Source organism: Cetorhinus maximus, chromosome 2, assembly GCF_964194155.1.
Source record: "Cetorhinus maximus chromosome 2, sCetMax3.hap1.1, whole genome shotgun sequence".
NCBI lineage: Eukaryota > Metazoa > Chordata > Chondrichthyes > Lamniformes > Cetorhinidae > Cetorhinus > Cetorhinus maximus.
The window spans coordinates 48,573,529-48,599,150 of NC_135880.1; the positions used below are offsets into that span (position 1 = coordinate 48,573,529).

Below are 25,622 nucleotides of genomic sequence, written 5' to 3' on the forward strand. Positions count from 1 at the left end.
AGGGCGAGGTCAAATATGTTTTTCCCTCTTGTTGGTTACCTCACTACCTGCCGCAGATCCAGTCTGGCAGCTATGTCCTTTAGGACATGGCCAGCTCGGTCAGTCGTGGTGCTACCGAGCCACTCTTGGTAGTGTACATTGAAGTCCCCCACCCAGAGTACATTCTGCGCCCTTGTTACCCTCGGTGCTTCCTCCAAGTGATATTCAACATGGCGGAGCACTGATTTAGTGCTCCCAGCCCAGGACTGCTGCACAACAGACATGACCCCGAAAGGCAAGAAGACTGCAGCCCCTCCGATTCAGTGACGCATTTTTGTCACACCTTTTGGACACCATTGGAGCCTGCCGTGATGCCCTCTAACCCCGCTTTGGCCGCAGGAGGCCCAGCAGTCTCACCACTCCGGCTTGGGAGGCTGTGACAGAGGTGGTCAGTGCCAATGCTGCATAGAAGAGGTTCGCTATCCAGTACAGAAAGAGGATGAATGATCTCATTCGAGCTGCCAGTGTAAGGTAACCATCTCATCACTCTAAGCTCACAGACTCACAAGCCATCACATATTCACTGGCATCTCACTCACTGCCAGCTCAAGGGACAGCACCACTCACTCTCTCACATACACCCTCACATCTCCGTCTGGACTCATCTCCTCTGGAGACTGCCTCCTCAACCCTCAACATCTTGAGGCCACTTGCACAGATCGACATGTGCTCCCACACATACCCTGGGATACCCCCTTCCCAGTAATGCACTAGCCCTGCAGCCTCTTCCCTTGCCTGAGGCCACTTCTTCCCCTTCCCCGAGCAGGCCATTGCTCTGCAGCAGTTGAAAGGCTGCCCCTGCCTCATGGCTGGTCTCTGAAATTGTCCGAAGCAAGGTAGGCAAACAATCTCAAAGCCCCAAGTGAAGTTCAGCTCTCCACGTGCACGTTGCATATGTTCAGTTGTGAAACACGTCGGCGTGCAATCACGCCAACGTGCCTGAATAATCCAAAGTGGGTGATGATTCTGGTGAGCTGGGCTTATAATGATATGCAGATATATTACAATGACGTCCCCGATATGCGGCAGCGAGAAACGTGGCCCGCCATTGATTGGTGGAACGGACAAATACAAACTGGTTTCTCAATGTCGTGAAACCGATTTTTGGCCTTCCCACATATTGTCTGTTCAGGCCCCGCCATGACGCCCCATGCCAGCGGGCATGGAAAATTCCACCCAACGTCTCATCTGAAAGGCGGCACTACCAACAGTGTGGCAGTCCCTCTACGGCATTGGAATGCCAGGTTTGATTTTTCTGCTCATGTCCAGAAGTGGGACTTGAACCTACAATCTTCTCAGTCAAAGTGAGATTGTTACCAACTAAGGCAGATCAGGCACACCAGATACACACTGGTTGAACTCTGGTGGTATTCACCGTGGTGTGTCAGAGATTATTCTGTTCCAAAATGGAATTTGGAGGGTGAAAGTCAAGTAGGAAGTACACCTCTGATAAAAAGATTCAGAAAGCGCTTTGTGTTTTTTGATTTTAAGGAATAGATGGCATATAAATTTCCTAGGCAATTCTGTAGTTTGAGTTTGGCAGAACAGATCGGGAAAACGCCAGAACCCAAAAAAAGTTTTACCTGCCATTAAGAAATCCTGCTAGACCATGTAAGGGGAACCTCCTGCAGTTGGGTATCTGAGTTGCTGTAGTTCCTGTAGTAATGGGAGCAGCGCTGGTGAGGACTATCCCGGGGTAACTGCTGGCATTGAAAACAGTGAATTTCAGCCCCACAGGGGATTTTCCTGAGGCAAAGGGAAGCAGATTTGCATGCATGTGGGGAGTTAAAACCCCTGAGCTTGATGTTGGGTTGAGATCCTGACATCATTCTGCCCTCCTCCATATTTCTGTGGGGTGGGATTAAAGGCAAGTGGGGACCCCCTTGGATCTGTTGGATAAGTGATAAGAAGCTAGTTAAAAATGTTTTAACCCTCAATTCTGAATTTCCCATCCAGGGCAACTGTTTCCCAACATGTCAGCAATTCTCCAGGGTCAACGAGGTGCATGCAAAGCAGGAAGAACTTCTTCAGTAAAACCGATCAGCTAGGAAGGCTTTGATCAGTGAAACTGAAGAGCTGCACCCATGCCCAGGTGAAAGGCTGCTGCTCACTACACACTTTCTCAGAGAGTGCTGTTAGTGCTTGACAAGTAATTACCAACTTCTTGGACGGCACTTCACCTGTGCAGCATTTCACTCACCTTCAGGTTCACTTCCCATCTATTAGCCTTCACCACAGTTGGAAGCAGTTTATGCAGCTGCACCTTGCACCTCTGATGAGGGACAAGAGCAGAAGTAATATCACCACCATCAGCACAGCACCAGCTGCGTTTTCAGTCACAGGCCTTCCACAGAACAGAAGGCATTGACACCTCGATTCAGGAGGTGGTGAGACCTCAAACACAGGCACCACAGGCAGAGGATCAGCTCTCTCGACGTGTCAGAGCAGCACTGCGTCAGGAGGGTCCGGCTGTCACTGGAGGTCATTGCTGACATCTGCAATCCCCTGGAACAAGACCTCCGTCCCAGTGGGCCAGGTGGGCACACATTGCGAATGACCGACGGGGTGCCGGTTACAAGCGAGCACCCACCCACCAACCCTCCTCCCTCCAACCTCTCTCTGGCTCTCTGCCTCTTTCCAAGTCTGTTTTTTTCTGCAAGAAGGAAAAACAGAGGGCAGAATTTTTTGCCTACCAGGCAGGTGGGCCCGACCCAATCTCCGGCGGGCGGGAAGCCGATCCCCGCCACCATTTTACGTGGGCGGGCCAATTAGGACTGGCCCATCGTGACGCCCGGCGGGAAGTGCTATGTGCTTCCTGTGCAGGCAGGGGAGGGATTCCCCAAATGCGAGAGTGCGCTCTTTCGCACATGCGCACGAAAGAGCGCACATCTCCCTGAGGCTAAGTGCTGCCTCAGGGAGATCGCTGACAGTTTTAAAAACGTTAAAAATAGAAGGGAAAAAAAATCCTCAACATGTCCCCCTCACGCGACAATGTCACATGAGATGGGACATGTTCATAAATTACACTAAAACTTTATTAAATTGTTTAAATCCCTACATGAAACCTCATCCCGCCGGTGGATGAGTTTCATGTTTTATCTATTTGCCGCCGGGGGCTCTTGGCCTGCCCGCCAACCTTAAGGTTGGACAGGCAGGTCCTTTAATTGTTTTAATGATCCTGTCAATGGCCTCAATTGGCCATTGACAGGTCGGCTGGCCCGCAGCTGATTTTGCTGTGCCCCCGCCTACCTGAATATTTAAATGGCGTGGGCTCCCCCCGACCTCATCCCGCGTCATTTTACGGGTCGGCGAGCAGGCCCTGCTCCCTGCTCGCCGATGGCAAAATTCAGCCCAGAGCTGTGAATGTCCATAATGACTTATGTGGAGAGGAAGGAAGGGCATCATTTGAGGAGAGTATCTGTGAGGCATGCATGCGAGAGAGCAGTAGGATGAGAGTGAGTGTACGCTGATCAGATGGTGATGTAAGGTGCCTGCAGTGAGAGGAATAAGTGGGGTTTCAAGGTGTGGCAACCTGAGTTGGCTGTGCAGGAGAATGCTGGGCAAGTCTGGGGCTTGGCATTTGGAAGTATTATGCCACTCACCTGTCATACCTTCCTGAGGTCCTAGATCCCCTTCATGCACTGTCTCCAGGTTGGAGGGATCACAATTCTGCTGCTGACTTCCTTGGCCACTTACATCCACACATCAGTCCCTCAAATCACTCAGCAGGATCTCTAGTTCAGAGTGAGAGAATGGGGGAGCAGCCTTCCCCAGTCTACTCTTCAATCCTGTGTTTGTTGCAGGCTGAAAAATCTAAGTGCTGGTGAGCTTCACAGACACATGATGAAAGGTCACAGGCCTGAAACATTGTCCAGAACTTTTTGCAGAGGCAGTGACCCCACCTCCCAGCTGAAAAGTCTGGGGTGAACCCACCTCCGTAGGCAGAGTCAGAAAGCTGATTTGATTTTACCTGCTGGCTGTTAATTGGCTCAGGTTGCAGCCTCCGTCCCCATCCCGTGGAAGTCCGGCCTCAGAGAACTGCTGGCCAGAGAACTGCGATGGTCGGCAGCACTACACTCCCAGCTGTACCACTGGTACTGGGAGTGGTACCACTGTTGTGGACAGCAAGATCATTGTTGGAAACTGGATTCTGTGGTAAGTGAGGGCCAATCAGGCAAGCCCCAGTGAGTGGGTTGGGGGGTGGGGGGAGCTGCAATTGGATTGGGGATCAAGGGGAGGTTTTGCAATCACAATGAGGGGCCCTCGGTTGGACTCCCAGTAGAAGGGACACCCACAGCCAGGTTGCCAGGGTTTACCTGGTGACCTCACCAAATGGCATGGGCACCCATAAGACCATTAGGTGTAGGCGCAGAAGTAGGCCATTCGGCCCATCGAGTCTGCTCTGCCATTCAATGAGATCATGGCTGATTTGATAATCCTTAACTCCACTTTCCTGCCTTTTCCCCATATCCCTTGACTCCTTTACTGATTAAAGATCTGTCTCAGCCTTGAATATAATACTAGTGGTGGCAGGAGGAGGCCCTCAATGGCCACTTAAGGGATTCAATTCGACGAAGAGTGGTTGAGCTTGCCAAGTAACCTGCTGTTGGTAAAACTCAAGTAGAACAGGGTAGGTGAAAGGCATGCCACTGCCCTCCCGCCATACCACCTGATTTTATACCTCTCTCCCTCTCACCCCCCCTGCCAGCCTGCTCCCAGTAAGGGCGTAAAATTCTGAACTTTAATTCTTTTCCACTCTCAGATGCTGCCATATCTGCTGAGTATTTCCAGCATTTTCTGTTTTTATTTCAGTTTTCCAGCATCCGCTGTATGTTGCTATTGTACCAGAGCTCAATTCGTTTATTGTTTTGGGTACAGAATAAAGTTACCGAACCTTCCCTTCTGAGATTAATAGACATTCATGGGATTACAGCTCCATCTCTGACCTGTGCACAAATCCAATTGGATCCAAAAGCAAAATACTACATAGGTGACAGAATCACAGAATGATTACAGAAGGTGACCTTCGGCACATTGTATCTGCGCTGGCTATCTGAAGGAGCAATTTACTTAGTGCCGCTCCCCGGCCTTCTCCCCGTAGCTCTGCACATTCTTCCTTTTCGGATAACAATCCAATTTCCTCTTAAATGCCTCAATTGAAGCTGCTACCACCACACTCTCAGGCAGTGCATTCCAGATCCCAACCACTCGCTGTGTGAAATAGTTTTTCCTCATGTCGCCATTGTTTCTTTTGACATTCACCTTAAATCTGTGCCCCCTTGTTCTCAATTCTTCCATCAAAAGGGACAGTTTTTCCCTATCCACTCTGTTCAGACTCATCATGATTTTGTATATGTCTATTAAATTTCCTCCCAACCTTCCTATTACTAAAACATAGGATGCTGTATGCTTTGTTAACCACTCTCTCCACCACCTGCCACCTTCAATCATTTATGCACATATACACCCAGGCTCCTCTGATGCAGATGCTGGAAATCAATAAAAAAGATATGCTGGAAATACTAAGTAGGTTCAGCAGCACCTGTGGAGAGAATCAGAGTTAATGTTTCAGACCTGAAACATTGGCCAGGATTTTCCCCTCGGCGATTTGGGGGTGGGGCCCGCTCACCGAGGGGAAAATGACGCGGGATGACGTCGGGAGGAACCCCCGACGTCATCCCAGGCCATTTAAATTTTTAGGAAGGTGGGCGGACAGCGAAATCAGCTGTTCACACGCCATCTGTCAATGGCGGGATGAAGTTTCATGTCCGTTTTTTAAAAATGTAATAAATTTTAAGTGTTTATGATTAACATGTCCCATCTCGTGTGACATTGTCACATAAGGGGGACATGTTAATAATTTTAATATTTTTCTATTTTTAGACTTTACTTACCTGTCAGTGCTCTCCCTGAGACAGGACTTTGCCTCAGGGAGCATTGTGCGAAAGAGCGCACTTTGACAGATGGGGATTCCCTCCCCACCCCAGCACAGGAAGCGCATAGTGTTTCCTGTCAGGCAGGACGCTGGGCGGGCCTTAATTGGCCCATCCACTCAAAATGGCAGAGGGCCCTATCTTGGTGGCAGGGGTCGGCCGTCCGCCCGCCGCCGAGCCGCTGGGGCCCGCCCGCCATCTGAGGGCAAAATTCTGCCCATTGGGTGGAACCTTCGGTTTTCAGCAGGTGGCTTGTGTGCTGCCTGAAAAAGCGCTGAGATACCGAAACTTACTCTTAGGATGAAGGCCCATTGTACCTTCTGCCCATCAGGCACTATCCCAACTGAGGACCCTGGTGTACGACATTCCGCCCGCCTGCCTAGAGCTGTCAGCCAATCAGAGGCCGTGGCAGTTGCTGGAGCAACACCCCGCACCCCCTCCCACCCCCACCCCACCCTCCCACCTCCTTCCTCACTTCCTTCAGGAACAGAAGATTCCGCCCATTAATTCTGTTTCTCTCCACAGATGCTGCCTGACCTGCTGAATATTTCCAGCATTTTCTGTTTCAATCAGATCCATCCTGAATCAAGTAATTGCTCCAAAACACCATTCGAAAGTTCTCTAAATCAGTGAGGTGGGCTGCAGACTAGGAGCTCAATGCTACATTGTCACTTGTTTTTGGATCAGTTACTACTTTAAATGAGTGACGAATAACATGTGAATGAGTGTGCTTTTCATACACTGTGTGTGCCTGCACATGCAGTTGCAGTGCCTGTGATGACAGAAGTGACATTACAAGCACTGCAACTACATGTACAAGGAGTGCAGCCTCTGCAGTTGCAGCATCAGCAAATATAGACCAACGTTTCAGGCAGGTATAAGATTCTATGATTGAATAATGTGATTCAAACTAAAATGATTGTATTTCTAGTATAACAGGTGTTTTTTCAAAGCATGTAAAAAGGATTTGCATTTATACAGTTATAAGAAAATAGCATAACCAAGGAACTTTACTAATGTCACAAACCATGAAAAACTTAAATGACTTATGAATGTTGGGACTTCAAGGGCTGAATTTTATGTCTCGTGGGTGGGCGCGCGCCCAACCCGATCGGTGGTAAAATTGTGCGAGAAGATATTGGGCGAGCGTCTCGACGTCATCATGCACTCGCGTGATATTTCACTTGGCTGGCGCACAGAAAAGTCAGAAGTGCACCTGCCGACAATTAAAAGGGGTATTAAGCCCATTAATGGAGCAATTGTCTCCGATTTTTTGTGGCCCATCCAACCTTACGGCTGGCGGATGGGCATATCGGCCAGGCAGCCTTTGCACTTTTCACCAAACCTCATCCAAGGGTGGAATGAAATTTCCACTATGAAATAAAATTAAAATAAATATCTGTGGACAGCACTTTTATCAGCTATATTTTCAGGTGATTGATTGAGATGCATGGACATTTTCTGCAGCTTTTTAAACCTTTATTTTAGCATGAAATTGCGGTCGGGGGCCAATTGCGGTCGGGGGTCCGTTTCCCGACCGCTCCCAGGCCCGCTGATTGCGCATGCCTGCCAAAGGTAAAATTCAGGCCCAAGATTGAATTGACATTGATGTTTCCTGGTGTCTACTTCATACATTTATTCTTTCACAGGACGTCGTTGCCTAGGCCAGCATTCGTTGCCCATCCCTAATTATCTTTGAGAAGGTGGTGGTGAGCCACCCCCTTGAACTGCTGCAGTCCATGTGGTGTAGGTACATGTTCAGCTGTCATGATCAAGGACAAAGGGTATTGCATCTGTTGTGATACTGAGCTTGATTGTCTGCTACCTTAATTTTTTTTCCCCTTTAGTTCAGTTTTTGTACAACTTTACACGTTATACACAAGTTTCAACTGTTGCAAATGTCAAAATTAAAGATATCAGGACAAATTCATGGTTGGCAATTTTGTGTAATACTGAGAGAATGCTGCACTGTCTGATGCACCATCCTTCAGAGATGTTCCACCTGTTTTTCCTTGGCACTGTTTGAAGAAGAACAGAGGAGTTCTCCCAGTGTTCTAGCCAACGTTTGCTTCTGATACAACATCACTAAAACTAGATTACCTAGTTATTACCCATATTGCTGTTTGTGAGACTTGGCTGTGCACAAATTGGCTACCGTGTTTCATAAATTAGAACAGCGATGACACTTCAAATGTACTTCAATGGTTGTACAGCACTCTGGGATGTCATGACACTATTAGAGATGCTATATAAATCATGTTCTTTTTAAATAAGCTAATATTACCATGATATAAGCATTATAATCAAATCAATAATTCAGATTGGTTAAAATGTCATTCTTTGTGGACAACTTGTTCCTCCGATCTTGGAGCCATTCATTTTTAGTAAGGTGCAGTTTCACAAGCACAGATGGTTTCTGGTCCAGGCTCAAGTGACCAATTATCATACACTTTCCTAGACAGTGTGTGTTGCCAGGCTATTGAACTGTAAGAATAATCATCGATCAGTTTGATCCTGACATTCACATCTGCACACTTTCCTGCAGAGGTCACTGGATAATAATCAGGAGATAGACCATTGCTAATTTCGCCCTCTTGCCCAGCATGGAGGTATTGAGACCAGTGGTAGCATCTGGCTGTGTAGATCTATATGTATAGTGCCAGTCTTTTCTACATTTGAAAAAAATAAGCTAGTGCTGTGTAGCACAGATTAGCTGATTTTATTTTAGACATGGCTGTAAACACAAAAAAGTTCATGGTTGTACTTAATTAGCAGATTATATCTATTGCATTTCAGATGGGTATTGTGTGTACTAAATTCCTGATGACTGTTGTTTTGCAGGGACCCCCTGGTGGTGGAGGGCCTCCAGGAACTCCCATCATGCCTAGCCCAGGAGGTAAAAAAAGTTACCTTGTATGTTTCTGTTTCCTTTTGTCATTCTAGGATATTGCAGGATTTGATGAGTAATGAATATGCATTTGTTGCTGCCTTCATCGATAGCAAATACAGAATCAAAAGTGTTTGGATTTATTTCCAAATTATTAGATTACCTGATTACAAGGAGTCAATGGGAAGTAAACGAATACCATTTGCCTTATTTTTAAAAGCTGTAATTTGCAGGATGTTGTGAACCTTTTGAACAAAATAAATTTATTTTGAGTTGAACTAGTGTCAGTAAGAAGTAAATTGCCATTTTTGTTTGAAATATTAGAGTTAATTTTGTGCTCAGATGCCCATAGCAAAGGGCACTAGTTGGAGAACCAGGCATTTATGTTATAGCTCCCATGTCTGACCAATACTGGCTCCCCCATCTTCCCTCCGACGAGACTCTCCTAGAGCCTCCCATCACATCATAGCTTTTTGCTGACAATGTTCTTTTCCATTCCCACTCGCCAGCCAACTGTTACTTCACACAAATCTTGGTGAGGAAGTTGACCTGCAGCATGCAGATAAGTCTCTGTTTTTAAAGTTATGCAGGTATCACAACAGAGGTTGGGGAGGGAATTATCGCCAGGGAACATATAACCTCCAAAAGAGTCCCCTTGTCCAACTCCATTACACAAATCCTCTCTTCCTTGTTTCACTCACTCATTCAATTTATTACCCACAAGGCTCAACAGCAAAGTCCTTAAATGCAACCACTTTGCAAAGATAAATATATGTGCTTTTAGGGAGAGCCACACTGGTAAAGACTTTCATTAGGTTTTATAAGTAATCTTTCTCTTTCTCAACTGATTTAAAAGCAAGCATGAAAAAGTATGTGGCATGTTGGAGACTCATTTAAGTAAAACAAACTTAATTACAAATTGGGCAGAATTTTACAAGCCCCCAAGGCAGATAAAATTCCCCAAGTGGCCTTCCCGCTGCCCTCCCGCCAGCGACCTATCTGCAGTTTTACAGGGAGCAGGTTAAGGCAAGGACCATCTGCCCACCGACACCCCAATTGAGGGCTTTAAGGGTCCAATTAATGGCCTCAATTTTGAGGTTGGCAGGAGGGGTTTAGGGATGGGGGAAAGCCTGGCATGTTATCCTGCTCAGGCAGCAGTGGGATGGGGAAACCTCCATTTCTTTCCAGATTGGGTGCCCCTGCAAACATCTGGGCCCCTGGCTGAACCTTTCCCCCTTCTGCCCCTTAAATCACAGCCCCCACCCTGCCAGGCCTCCTCTCCCTCCCCTCCTCCCCACACCCTCCCCTCTACACCCCTCTCCTCTCTACTCTTCCCTTCTGGAGTGTTAACTGGCAGCAGGGCAGCCCTGATTGGCGGGGATGCATTCCCTACTGATTTCGGTGTTGGCCGGGTGGGATCAGAGAAATTCTGCCCAATGTTACAATAAAGGCTTACAACTGAAAATAACATATTGGAAATACACAACACAGCCATTCTCATATGAAAATAGAAAAGATAGATTGGCATTTTGAATGTAATCTTTCAGAAGAACTGGCACTGACACCCTATATAGGGCTGAACTAACTGAAGGGGGAAGGGAGTCATTAGTTAACAGCGAAAAATCACATATACACTAACCACTAACACAAAGAAGCAGTTACAAAAACAGAAAATGCTGTTTTTGCTTCGATCCTTCTTCAGAGCAGACACGAAACGTCAACTCTGTTTCTCCCTCCACAGACACTGTCAGCCATGCTGAATTTTTTCAGCATCTTCTGTCTTTGTTTCTGAGTTCCAGCATCCACAGTATTTTGCTTTTAACGAAGAAGCAGTTACTGGTTTAATAATCACTTTGCAGCTTCTTTGTGACAGTAGTTAATAAGACCTCTGCAAAAACAGGCAATCTTCATTTTACTGATGTAAGCATTGTGTTTGCGCCACCAGTCCTCAAAGCGTGGATGCCATGCAGCCAGCTGTAACCTCAATGTAAACCTGCCATACCTACTGTGTCATTTTAATTTTGAATGTACTTTTATAAGATTGGCCAGATTCCTCAGGTTCAGTGACTGGGACTCAGGTCCCCAAGCCCCACTTCACCCAGTTAAATTTGGGGCCTATATTCATGATCCTTGATTGAAAGGTTTTGGATTTTCACACTGCCTTGATGGCTCCAGCTAGGAGGTCTAGTGTTAATGAAATAGCAATTGAGATGTAAGGCAGCCCTGTGGTTTTCTTTGTCTACACTTGGAAGGGTTCGAGGAAAGTCCATCTGCCACTGGTGAAGCTTAGCAAGTGATACAGGTTTTTCCAAATCCCTTTAATGAAGGCTGGACTTGGACCAAATTTGTATAGTTGTGAGAGGGAACACCGTCGTTTAATCTGGTCAAAAGCATTTTCTAATTCTCAGTGATAGTCTAGGTTTCTGTTGTGTTTTTCCCACCCTCAGCTTTCAATCTTTTTCACTGATGGCATTCTTATACAGTTTGCTAGAGGGTCTTCTTTCCCCTTTCCTAACATACAGAAGTACCCAGTCTCCACTTACTGCCTCCACCACAAACTTAATGAGGCCTCATTGGCATGGATGATCTCAGACCTGACCCTACTGTACATCCTGAGCGTGCATTATATTGATAAGTATTAAATGTTCAGAGAATTTGAATTGTTATGTAAAGAAGAATTAATCAAAAATATATGTACATAAATGATATGAATACATCTGTAACTACAGGCTTTTGGTATTTGCACAGATTCACAATCAAACCAGTAGAGTGAAATAATAGATTTCTATAACACATTGAAAGATGTGCTTGAATTATGTCATAATAATTTGACAACATGTGAAATAAATAAATTGAGACCATGATAGATATCAAGAAGTCTACTAATTTACATTGAGTGTTTTCACTTTGATGTTTCTGCTATTAACTTTAGCCATAAAAAACCCTGCTTCTAAGAAATAAAAGGGGTATTTAGTGAAAAGGAAAGGTAGACTTACTGGATGCAAAATAACAGTGGAATCAAAAGAAGTAAAACAAGTAGAACCATTTTCTTACCTGGGTAGCCTAATAACATTGGATTGGAAATGTGATCAAGACTTAGGAAGTGCATAAGGCTTTACAAAACAGATGTTCACAAAAATGTCAGACCTCTTAAGGAATAAGAACATATCTGTAGAAAGCAGAAACGAGATTGCGAAAATGCTACATCTGGTTAACATTACTATATGGATGCATAAGTTGGAATATAAGCCAGACAATGCAAGATAAATAAAAGGCAACAGGGAGATGTGCTTTTGAAAATATATGATACGAACATGTAAAATAGGAGCAGAAGTAGGCCATTCAGCCCCTTGAGTCTGCCCCGCCATTCAATTTAATCATAGCTGATCTGTTTGTGTTTCGAATTCCACATTCCTCACTCCGATAACCTTAGATTCTTGTTAGGCAAGGGAATCCATCTACTTCTGCCTTAAAAATATTCAGTGACTCCGCCTCCACAGCCTTCGGAGATAGAGAGTTCCAAAGTTGCACACCCTCTTGAGAGAAAAAAATTCTCCTCATCTCTGTCCTAAAAGGGCGATCCCTAATTTTATAAGAGTGATCCCTAGTTCTGCTCTCACCCACAAAAGGAAACATCCTTTCCACATCTACCTTGTCACTACCATTCAGAATCTTATATACTTCAATCAAGTCACCCCTCACTCTTCTAAACTCCAGTGGAAACAAGCCCAGTCTGTCTAACCTATCCTCATAAGACAAACCGCTCATTCCAGGTATCAATCGAGCAAACCTCCTCTGATCTGCCTCCAACGCATTTACACTCTTTCTTAAATAAGGAGACCAAAACTGCACAGAGTATTCAAGATGTGGTCTCACCAATGCCCTGCTTTTTATATTCAATTCCTCTCGTAATAAAGGATAGCATTCCATTATGCTGATGAGGATTAGTTGAACAAGACCATAAGACATAGGAGCAGAAATTAGGCCATTCAGACCATTGAGTCTGCTCCGCCATTCAATCATGGCTGATAAGTTTCTCAACCCCACTCTCCCGCCTTCTCCCCGTAACTTTTGATCCCCTTACCAATCAAGAACCTATCTATCTCGGTTTTATATACACTCAATGACCTGGCCTCCACAGCCTTCTGTGGCAATGAATTCCATAGATTCACCACTCTCTGGCTAAAGAAGTTTCTCTTCATCTCTGTTCTAAAAGATCTTCCCTTTACTCTGAGGCTGTGCCCTCGGGTCCTAGTCTCTCCTACTAATGGAAACATCTTCCCCACATCCACTCTATCCAGGCCTTTCAGTATTCTGTAAGTTTCAATCAGATCCCCCCCTCATCCTTCTAAACTCCATTGAGTATAGACCCAGAGTCCTCAAACGTTCCTCATATGTTAAGCCTTTCATTCCTGGGATCGTTCTAGTGAACCTCCTCTGGACCCTCTCCAGGCCCAAAACATCCTTCCTGAGATACGGGGCCCAAAATTGCTCGCAATATTCTAAATGTGGTCTGACCAGAGCCTTATAAAGCCTCAGCAGCACATCCCTGCTTTTATATTCTAGTCCTCTCGAAATAAATGCCAACATTGCATTTGCCTTCCTAATTACCGACTCAACCTGCAAGTTAACCTTAAGAGAATCCTGGACTAGGACTCCCAAGCCCCTTTGCACTCCAGATTTCTGAATTCTCTCCCCATTTAGAAAATAGTCTATGCCTCTATTCTTCCTACCAAAGTGCATGACCTCACACTTCCCCATGTTGTATTCCATCTGCCACTTCTTTGCCCATTCAACTAACCTGTCCAAATCCTTCTGCAGCTTCCCCGCCTCCTCAAAACTACCTGTCCCCCCACCTATCTTTGTATCATCTGCAAACTTAGCCAGGATGCCCTCAGTTCCTTCATCTAGATCATTAATGTATAAAGTGAAAAGTTGTGGTCCCAACACTGACCCCTGCGGAACTCCACTAGTCACCGGCCGCCATCCTGAGAAGGACCCCCTTATCCCCACTCTCTGCCTCCTGCCAGACAGCCAATCTTCTATCCATGCTAGTATCTTGCCTCTAACACCATGGGCTCTTATCTTACTGAGCAGCCTCCTGTGCGGCACCTTGTCAAAGGCCTTCTGGAAGTCCAAGTAGATAACATCCATTGGCTCTCCTTTGTCTAACCTACTCATTACCTCCTCAAAGAATTCTAACAGATTTGTCATGCATGCAACTAATGAGGAAGTTTTGAGGAAAGCCGGCACACAAGAAGAATTATTGCAGTTGAACACCAAGAGGCAACTACAATTCTCTGGGCAGGTACTTAGGAGAGAGAAACCAGAATATCTGGTAGTGACCGGTAAAATTGAGGGTAGGGGAGACAAAGAAGAAAATACACCAACAGCTTAAGAAGCAGAACAGGTACAAGATTTGAAAACACCAAAATGTTGGCTGCTGTCAAGGACTGTGAAAATTGGAGACCCATGACCACTGATGTTGTGAAGCATGGCACCTGAAGAAGAGAAGAAAACTTAGTGGGCTGAATTTTTGGGCCCTGCCGAGTTTGAAAACAGAGGTGAAGGAGCTGCAAAATACTGGCACCAGCCGGTGTGCCAGTTTCCTAACCCTATTCCATGCATGTGACTTTTTTTTTACAGAGGCAGGGTCTGAGCCAGCATTGCTACCTGCCCTCACCAGGCAAGTAGCCAATTAGGTTCATTAAGAACCTTGTTCAGGACATTTAACGGAAGCTAACTGGGATTTTCCACTCCAGTTTCCCAATGCAGTGGGGGCCGTTGCACTGCCTGGAGTCATGCATCTAGTGGCAGACCAGGGAGTAAGTTCTCAAGGCAGGCCTACAGTCCCTCCCTGCTTGCCTGCATGTGGTGCATGAATGGTTGCCCTGCAGGGGGATCCTAGCCCCTTCCCTCCACACCACTCTCACAATGGCATGACTGTTTTACCTATTATTCACTTGAAGCTTTAAAAAAGTTGGGACAGAGACTGCCTCTGTGCTGAAGTTATTTACCATTTACTGCAGTCTCTGCCCTTCTCAAGCTAGAAGGCCTTTGATTAGCCCTCCAGTTTCTAGAACCTGCCCTCTAATCTTAATTGGGCAGGGAACCTGTCCCCATGTTAATTAAGGGGGAACCTCTTTCAAAATCCCAATGAGCGACTGTTTCCCTCCATGGACGGGTTCGGGACCTGGAAACAGTTCCAACTCCTGTCTCCCAACTCCAAGATGAAAATTCAGCCCAATTTGCATACTATTCATGCTGTGTTCTGTCATGGCATCTATGTTTTATTTCAGTGGTTGTCTTGGGTTGGAGTATTTCATCAGTTTAATTAATCAGCTAAATGAAAAAAGAAGAGTGCAACATAACCAATCAATACCTTTACTGACATTTGCATTCCTTAATAGAATCATGTGGTGCCTAAAATAGTTCACTTTAGATATGATGGATTATTTTGCATGAGAATAAAAAATGGATAAGTACAGATTAAAGTTGTCTCTAATTTTACTATCATATGGATATCATATGAAAATTCCTTGTAAAAAAGCTCCTTGTCTCCACTTGGTACCCTAACAAGGACAGAAAATAGCACCTATAATGCAACGAAACACCCCAAGGCACTTCACAGAAGCTTTATGGAGCAAAATTTGACACCCACCAACATATGGAGGTATTAGAGCAAATGACCAAAAGCTTGGTCAAAAAGGTAGATCTTAAGAAGCGCCTTATCGAGGAAAGACAGGCACAGAGATGGAGAGGCTTAGAGTGGAAATTTCAGAGCTAATGGTCTTGGCAGCTGAAGGCATGGCCACCAACGGTGTGGACTGATTAAAATCTGGGATGCTCAAGAGGCCAGAATTAGATGAATGCAGTTATCTCAGAGAGTTGTCATGTTGGAGGAGGTTACAGAGCTATGGAGGCTCAAGGCCATGGAGAGCAGAACATTGGAGACCAACCAGGAGTGCATTGGAATAGTCAAGTCTAGAATTAATAAAGGCTTGGATGAGGGATCCAGCAACAGATGAGCATCTGCTCCTCTCATTATTCCTTTGAGGCAGACAAAAGCAGTAAATGTGTGTACTACCAGTATAAATACCCTGTGGTATCCTTGAAAGATTGCTTTTAACAAATTGTATTTCTGGTTATTTCAGATTCAACAAACTCCAGTGACAATATGTACACAATGATGAATGCTGTACCTCCTGGGGCCAGCAGGTCTAATGTAAGTGAAACAAGCATTAACTTTTGGTTTAATTTCAAGTTAATTTTAATACAAATTTTCCAATTCAGTACACCATAAGATATGAAAGGTGAACTTGTGCTCAAGATCCACTAAACATTAGTGGTGATTTTTCTCTTCAGTCATTCTCAGGTTTGTTTGCCAGGACCCACAGGCATGTTTTGTGGCATCTATAGCATGTAAAGCATGTTCTGCTTGTGATGCTTCTGAAGGATCTTCCATTATAATGGTTGATCAGGCATTTACATCTCATTCTGATGCCACCGGGAACCATGATGCAAGTATCATTGGGAAGTGGAGCATTCACCAACAATATTTGTCAAACTGAAGTTGACTACCATAGTCTTCCAGTTTTGTTTGCCAGGATCACACCGAAATGATTGGTGGCATCATAGCATGTAAAAAAGCCGCTTTAAGTAGTGTTTACTACAAAAAAGAAAAGACTATAGACACGAATGCAAGATTTCCATGTGGCTGCCTCTGTCATTGACTACTCATGCTTAATGTATCAAATGAATTGTGAAATAAACTTCCTTTAATGCAACTAATAAGGAAGTTGAAGCAATTGAACAGCATGCATGTAAATGTACTCTGTTGTATATGCAGTAAGTCCCATTGACAAAAGGTACATTTAGATTGTGCTTTTTATTTGTAGTTTCCAATGGGTCCTGGCTCAGATGGTCCAATAGGGGCAATGGGTGGAATGGAACCGCATCACATGAACGGATCATTAGGTAAAGAGAACACGAATAAAGCATAATGAATTTTTACTCACTTTGCCATATTAGTTATTCTGCTGTATTTCTCCAAATTGGTAGCTTTTTAACTCTCTTGTGAACCTCATGATAATTATGAATGCACTTCAAAAACTTCCTGATGTGTATACAACAATACCAGAGGGGCTTGATTCCAATCCACACAAACAACCTTAAGTTGGCATATCTCATTCAGTATTAATGTGATACACCAACATAAGACAGCTGCTCTCTGATTATAATCAACCCTCAGGTGAGTAACATTTCCTAATGTCATTTTACCCCTTGGTTGATCTTGTTTACTCTGAGTCTGATTATGAGAGTAAGAAAAAGAATTAAGCAAACTGCTCAATTTGAACATTTACAAGTGATCCTTTTATGTATTTTTCTCTCCTGACACTTCAGCAAATATATTTTATCATGGTAGTTATTGTATTTACTAATTATTTGTTTATGGTAGGGAAAACATTACCGAGGGTAAAAGAAAAGAGAAATCCTTTCTTGCAAGCTCTTGGGCTCAGCTGCACATTGTATATTGATAAGAAAATACTTGGTTACTCTTTCCGCATTCTACTATTTTTCTGTCCTGTCTCAGTTGTGATAATATTATTATTCATATTGAATTTGATTTTAACCAGAAAAAATGATTTTTCATCTTTGAGATTAGCATGCCCGCCAATACAGCACATCCGCATTACCAATGTATCTTTGAATGTATCTTGGAAAACTAAAGCAAGGTATTAAGAGCAGATTGAATCATAGTGCAGAAACACAGCGGTGTTTTTAATCAAGAACTGAGTGGACAGCGCTATCCAACACTGCATAGTCTTTTTGCCTTCCTTTCATTCTCTACTAGTGAATATTTTATATTCTACATCCTTTTGATCTTTATTATTTTCCTGATTTATAATCACAGGGTAAGTATGGGCCAGTACAGAATGTTAGTGTCTGGGTGCCAAATGTTGCAAGTTCAAATCTCTGACCTATTACTCTGACTCACTGCCTCAGTTGGATAAAGTTTTTATTTTATCAACCAAGCAGCTGGAAGTGAGACATTCCATTTGGAGGAAGGGAGGAGAAACTGGACAGAATTATTTGCATTTCTTGAATTTGGCTTGCTGCTGTACTGATTGTTGAGTCATGTTGAATGAAGTAAACAGCCCTAAGTAAGAAGTTCTGTCTGTAGAGCTGGTGGAGAAAGTGTGCTGGTAGATGCCACTTACAGGGACAAGCATTCAAAGAAAATTGGAGTGCAGGTAAATTGAAATGGAAACAATGGATTGCTTTAATTGTAGAATGTGTATTACAGCCTGGTCCACCATTCAGAATTAGATAAAAGCAAAAAACTGCAGATGCTGGAAATCCAAAACAAAAACAAAAATAAAAATACCTGGAAAATCTCAGCAGGTCTGACAGCATCTGCGGAGAGGAATACAGTTAATGTTTCGAGTCCGTATGACTCTTCAACAAAGTTCTGTTGAAGAGTCATACGGACTCGAAACGTTAACTGTATTCCTCTCCGCAGATGCTGTCAGACCTGCTGAGTTTTTCCAGGTATTTTTATTTTTGTTTTTGATTCAGAATTAGATCATGATTGAGCTGTACCTCAATTACATCTACAGGCCTGAGTTTTATGTCACAGAAGCCCAAAAGCAGTGAGAGGCCGATAATTCTCTGGCTGGGATTTTGCAATAGTAATTATGGCAAAACTGGCAGCGTTTGCCATTATTACTTCTCTGAAACTGGCAGCAACTTCTGGAATCCACACATGGGGCAGAATTTTCACGTTGGCGTGGGGCGGGACCTGCATGCCGACACATAAAATGGCGCATGGTGATGTCAGGCGAGCATCCTGACATCTCCGCGCGCCATCGCGACATTTCGTTGGGCGGGCGCGCGATGATATCCAATGTGCACCCGCCATTAATTAATGGGCCACTTAAGGCCTTTAAGGCACCAATTGATGGTGATTTTTCGGCGCCCATGCGATCTTCGGGTCATCGCACGGGCTCAACAGGCAGGCGGGTAAGACACATTTGCATAAACCTCATCCATGGGCGGGATAAGAGGGCTCAGTGGGGTCGTGAGTGTGCTCAGTCAAATATTTATTTTTCAAAGTTACTGATACTTGCCTCTGTGATCTGCAATATTTCAAAACACATACCAGCTTCTTGGACTGGACTCACAACCTTCAGATCAGCACTCTGCAGTGAGGAATCTTTTTTGGGCCTGCAGGTTTCTGGAAGCCTTTCCTTAGCCTGGGAAGAGGAGTCGAACTCTCCACTGAAGGCACCTCTTCTGAGGAGGAAGGGAGGACTAGAAGGGGGAGGAGGCCAGGAGTACACCTTCAGCCTCCAGGGAAGCCACCTTTGAGAGGACAGGCACAAGGGCTGCAGGACCAAGAGGTAGTCCAAGGTGGAAGGGGCTCCAGAAGATGCCACTATCCTGCTGCTAGGGTGTACAGGCGGCGAAGCAGCTACCTCAATATGTCTGAGGTGCAGTGCCAAAGGAGGCTCCGTTTTTCATGGAAGACAGTCAACTATATCTGTCAGATGATTGGGCCTGAGATCTCTGCGAACTGTGTGGGTGGACACCCCATGCAAGTGGCTCTAAAGGTTATAGCTGCCCTCAACTTCTATGCCTCTGGCTCCTTTCAGCGGTCGGTGGGTGATCTTTGTGGTGTCTCCCACTCAGCTGTCCGCACTTGTGTCAAGCAGGTTACAGACGCTACGTTCATGAATGCATTGACCTTCGTCCACTACAGTTGGGACTAAGCAAGCCAGACACAGCGAGCCAGAGGCTTCGTGGCGATTGCTGGCTTCTGCCGCGTCCAGGGTGCAATAGACTGCACACATGTGGCCATCAATATGCCAGCAGGTGAGCCTGGTGCCTTTGTCAACAGGAAGGCTTCCACTCCATGAATGTGCAGATAGTGTGTGATCACAGGATGCAGATTCTACAAGTCTGTGCCAGGTACCCAGGCAGCTCCCACAATGCCTACATCCTCAGACACTCCCAGGTGTCATGACTCTTCAGCCCTCCAGCCCGGCTGGATGGATGGCTGCTGGGTAACAAGGGTTATCCCCTCAGGAGGTGGTTCATGACGCCTCTCCGCCATCCAAGAATGGAAGCTGAGCAGCAGTACAATAGGAACCACGCCTCCACAAGGGCTGTGGTGGAGAGAGCCATTGGTCTTCTCAAGATGCGCTTCCGATGCCTGGACTGTTCAAGGGGCCAACTCCAGCAACCCCTAGATCGTGTGTCGCTGGTAGTGATTGCATGCTGCGCTCTCCACAATCTTGCGCTGGAAAGGGGGGATGCTCTGGACGACGAAGGTGTAGACACATAGTGGCTGCAGCTGCACACGACGAATCCAGCAGTGAGTCCAATGAGCATGCACAGGGAAATGCTGAGGGGGTAGACGCTGACCCTGACATACTCCAGGGAGGCAGGGACACCCAGGAGGCTTTAATCCAACGAACCTTCAGCTAGCACACCACATATGGGCCTCCAGCACAAGCCTGGGCTGCAGGCTTCATACTTGATTCCTGAGTGCTAAATCGACCTGGAAGAAGGGCCTTGTCAAGAAAGCTGAATGTCCCACAAATATCTCATTACATTATTGGTAACCATCCACCTGCAGAAGAAAACAGGCACCCTCAGCCATGATGACGTGCCTGAATTTAATATTATAACAAAAGGAACTTAGAAAACAAAATGACAAAGGTGTTCAACATCACACCAACTCATAAAGACCTCATTGTAGACCAGCTCAAAAGCACCAGTGATAAACCCATGTTGTTCCTAAGGTCCCTCATGTTTACGTTTACGGGTGCTACTTCTTGGTGCTGCCCCCTCGCTGGGAGTGGCATCTGAGACAGCCTGCTCGCTCTGCTGTCCTGTTAACTTCGATGACCTTGGTGGCCGTCCTCTGGCCCGTGGAGCCTGTGCTGGCCCAGCCTGGGAGGGAGCTGCCAGTTCCACAGCTGGCATCTCCTGAGTCGTCACAGCCTCACCGGATGCAACGGTCACTGGCAGAGGGGCTGAGGAGCTGTTGCCCTCATCTGGAGCACCGTGGGAGGAGCCCGCAGAGACAATAGGCAGCTACTGCGCGACGTGAGGTCGCTTTGGACCTCTCTGCTCACCGTGGATGGATGGGCACCGAGCTGGGAAACTTGGCGCCCAGACCATCTCCCACACTGGCACTGACCAGCTGCGGTCAATGCTGATGTGAGGGCTTGCTGGTCCCAGCACATACCCAGGAAGCCCTGATTGGTCTCCTGGAGGAGCTTCTCCACGAGAGTCGCCACTCTGTCCATCGAGGACGCATGGTGCTTGGCCGTGAGGCTCATTGCATTTGCGATGGTCCGCGTGGACTCCTCCACCATGGAGACCAAGCAAAGCATATTTTCATGTATCTTCCCCAGATGCCCCCGCACACCCTGCGCATTTCCTGCGTTTGCTGCATCGCTGATGACTCCAGAGGCACATCATCAGGCACCGACTGAGCATGTGCCTGGTCCCCTGCAGTCTTTCGACTGCTGGCGCTTTGGGCACTCTCTGTCTTCGCCAGCTCCTCCAGCGATTGTGAAGTGCCCTCACTGCTGTGCCCCGGGACACTAGCCAATGTTCTAATTCCCACCAAGGTGCTAGTATCTGCGCTGTGCCTGCCTGGCAGAGATGGTGTGACGCTGGTGAGTCCGAGACTTCAGGGCCCTCAGGTGTGAGAGGGGGCCCCTGCTGCTCCTCCTCCCGGCACTGCTCCGCAGATGCTGAAAGGAAGAACAAGGATGTTGGATCAGTCAATGTGGAGACAATGTCAATGCGCATCAGATCATTATGCACGCATCCTTACAGAAGCAATGGAAAAGCCATGTTGCAAACTTCAATCACTGAACATTCAGCACTGCCATGGCTGTTGGGAGAACAATGGTGACCTCACTGCTGGGCAAACATACCTGCCCGTGGCACCCCAGCCTCACCGACACCGGTGGACCTGGGCGCATAGCGCCTCTCCAGATCTAGGACGCCATGCTTGAACTGGCTAAGCATCGCCACCTGGGCCAGCCCTCCACCAGTCCTCACCCGCTCGGCATTATGTGCATTCTTCTCCTGAAAAGGAGAGAAGAACATTGATTAGTGCTACTTGTACCTGGACTCTCTTCGCGGACGGCCCACCCCAACCAGAGTGGGACATTGTAGGGCTCCAGAGCCTCCTCACCCCGCTGCTGCCGAACACCCACACAAAGATGCTAGGCCTGTCCCCCCCCCTCCCCTCCACCCCCTTGGCCAAATGCTGCTTACATCACATTTGGCACCACACAGCCTAACTTTCCATAGCAAGAAGACACAAGCACGTGAAGTGCAGGGGACAGCAGGTCGATCAGTGCCACGCCACCTTGAAGCTCCCCTCCCAGCATGTCATCACCCTGGCTTTGACATGTCCTGGAATTCCAGCACTGCGCCAACGTGCAGCTCCTCCAGGTTACCCCCAAAACAGTAATGTGGGTCTCAGTGTGCCACATGCTGCGGGGGCAGAACCCATCTGTTCACCATTCTCTCAGGATGACCTCGGCATGGGCAATATCTGCTGGATCACCCAGCAACGGACACAGGCCATCAATGATTCAGTGCAGTCACTACACTCAGACTCGGGGGGGTGGAAGGCGCACCAGAGGAGAAAACCTACCTGCTGGGTTAAGTGACCAATGCCAATATGGTACTCGCCCTTCCCGAGCACAAGAGGTCGTTGAAGCACTTGTGACACTGGATCCACGTGCATCGCACCACGTCGCAGGAGCTCACCACCTCCGCCACCTCCTCCCAGGCACGTTTGGTCATGTGGGGGGGTCTCCTCCTCCTGTCCTGGGGTACGAGGACCTCCCGCTGTGCTGCCACCTCCTCGAGGAGGGCAGCAAGACAATCGTCAGAAATGCGAGGGGCACAGTGCCCCCCTGCCCTACTCTCCTGCCTGGCCCGCTCACCAGTAGTGCTCTGGGAACCCCTTCCACTAACCATGTTTGTCAGCCTTTGAAAGGCTGCAGCAGCTTTTTAAAACAGGCCACCGGGTCGTCATTGGACCCGGCGCTCATTGCAGACCCGCCGCCGCCCACCCACTCCCGCTGTCCTCGGGAGCTGCGATTCACGCTGGAAGGCCCGCCTGCATAAAATGGCAGCGATCAGGTCCGCGCCTGCCCGCTCCCACTTCACCTGCCCGCCAGCCAGAAAATTCTGCCCATGCAGTTAAATGTGGAAATCCAGATGCTTTTCTTTTGGGTAGGCTGTTGAAGGTCACTAAGACTACAATCAAATAGAAATGAGTGAACTGACAAGAACCTTCCTTTTTAAACATTATTAGTCTTGCCGTAAAAACCCTTGAAAAAATTACATTTTGTTGAATGAGATGTGACTGGTGTACTAAGTTACTGCTGATGAGCATTGCTCGTCCTGGAAACCTAATTTCATATTTGTGGAATGTCAAATTTCTCCATTAAAATAACAAAATTCTCTACCCCAGAGGGCCATGGAAGCTCAGTCATTGAGTATGTTTAAGGTAGAGATTGATAGATTTCTTATTAATAATAATGTAAAGGGTTATGGGGATAGTGTGGGTAATAGGCATTGAAGTGTTCGATCAGCTATGGTCGTATTGAATGGAGTAGCAGGCTCAATGGGCTGAATGGCCTTCTCCTGTTCCTATCTTCCTAAAAACACATTTTTAAAAATATGGTTTATAGTGCTTACTTTCTTAAAGCTTGCTTATGACATTTCAACTCCCACATTAAACCCATGTGTATGTCCCAATCATTTATTTCAGTGTCTATAACATTTAATTAAAAGTGATGGATATCAGTACATTTCACTTCCTGGTTTGCTGTCTATGGGAATACTTTGGTCTGTTTGGCTGCTTACCATGCTTAATGACACCATTGTTGCTGGACACCTGGAGGTCCTCTTGACTTGGCTCTGGATTTCAACTTAGGTTGAGAAAAATGACATCTATACTACAAAATTTGCAGGATCTTTGTGGGCAACTTTCCCGAGGTCAGCAGCGAGCGTGCTCACTTTGCCTCTAACTACAAAATCTGGGCCAATACATGTTTGTCACCTGAAATGATTTACAGGATCTAATGTGTGAATGTTCAGTTTCTAGTAACATGTTTTTTAAATTATGGAGACTCATGAGGCTTGCATATGATATAAATGTGAAGTTTGAAGGCCAAGCTGAAAATGTTAATCCCGTCTCTTTACGGTAGTTTCTGCGCATAAAGTGCAATCCTACTTTTATTAAACTCTAGTGAACTTGAAGGTGTAAGGAAACCTGAAGTTAAACCACCTGTATGTTTTTTTTTTGCAAACCAATGTCATTTTTTGGCCAGTGGCTCTGAAACAATGAAGCTATTAATGTTGCCAAGATGTACTCTGATTTAATTTACCTCAACCTTTCCTGTGCAGCTAGTAGTTTTACCTGACTGAAAGATCTCCATCAAGTGCTGCAGGGAAGTAATAGAGTTCAGATGGATGGAACAAAACCTAATTAGGATGTTTGTCTTTTAATTTCAGGCTCTGGAGACATGGATGGCATTTCCAAGGTAAACATCATGTTTAATAAGCATGCTATTTTTAGCTTTTCACATAAAAGTTAAATATACAGAAGACCAACTTTTGTTACAATCTTAATAAATTTTTAGGGCTTGATGTTTTAAGATTCAATGTTATAAATACCGTGGCCAGAATTTTATGTTTTGCGGGCGGGCGCGCGCCCGACCCAAATGAACGTGGAATAGCGCAAGATGACGTCGGGTAAGCGTCCTGACATCATCCTGCACACGAGCAACCTTCAGGTCAGTGAGCACGCGTGGGTGTCGGAGCCGCGCCCACCAACAATTAAAGGGCTACTTAAGGCCATTCAAAAGGCAATTGATCCCGATTTAATGTTGCTTATGCTCGTCGCAAGGGCAGCCCACTTTTAATGAAGCCTCATCCAAGGGCGAGATAAAAAGGGTCTGCAGCGTTGCCATTGTGAGTAGTGAGGAGTTTAGGAGATAGTTTGCTGCTGGTTGCTTATTTGAACTGGACTGCTTCATCTCTATTCTGAGCTTCAGTCTTAGCATTTCTAGGCTTCATTTTAGGACTCATTGGTGTCTCCAAGGCCCCCGGAGGATTTTGACCATGTGGACCCTTCCAGGCACCAGACAACCTTCTGTTATCCTGGTAATGGGGATTGTGGTCTCCTCTGGTGGCATCTCTTCTGAGGAAGAAGAGAGGGGCAGAAGGGAGAGGATGCCACGTGTACCTATGCAGCTCCCAACGGAGCGACCTGAGGGAGGAGAGGTGCAGGCACAAGGGGCACAAGGCCAGCAGGTAGTCCAAGGCAGATGGGGCCGCAGAAGACCCCACTATTCTGCTGCCAGGGTTTACAGGCAGCGATGCAGCTACCTCAACACGTCCGAGGTGCAATGCTGAAGGAGGTTCCGCCTCTCCAGGCTTTTTTGGTTAGGTGCAGTGGCCTTCTTCTGCCATCCCTGGGTACCAGAATGTCCCGCCTGACACTGAGCTTCCCCACAAGGACCACGCGGCACTCACTGGCGAAATGGCGTGCTGAGTGCTCACCTGACTTGCCCTCCCACCTGACATCTCCAGCTGCTAGTGAGGCCATTGTTCAAATGAAATGGTTTCGTGGACAGACTCCAAAGATTCTCCCCTGGCAGCCTTCAGGGAGCTGCCTCTGCCGGAAGCTCCAGATTATTGTGATTTAGTCTATA

At 46.4% G+C, this 25,622-nt stretch overlaps 1 protein-coding gene across 10 annotated transcripts in view; it reads left to right on the top strand.

Moving 5' to 3' along the window:
* Positions 1–25,622, top strand: part of LOC144694155 (single-stranded DNA-binding protein 2) — a 587,421-nt gene that overhangs the window by 493,076 nt on the left and 68,723 nt on the right. For all 10 annotated transcript variants that reach the window (XM_078564501.1, XM_078564508.1, XM_078564524.1 and 7 more), the window contains 4 exons: positions 8,814–8,868; positions 16,014–16,084; positions 16,758–16,836; positions 24,421–24,449. In XM_078564501.1, coding sequence (XP_078420627.1) covers positions 8,814–8,868; positions 16,014–16,084; positions 16,758–16,836; positions 24,421–24,449 — 234 coding nt within the window. The remainder of the gene's footprint in view (positions 1–8,813; positions 8,869–16,013; positions 16,085–16,757; positions 16,837–24,420; positions 24,450–25,622) is intronic.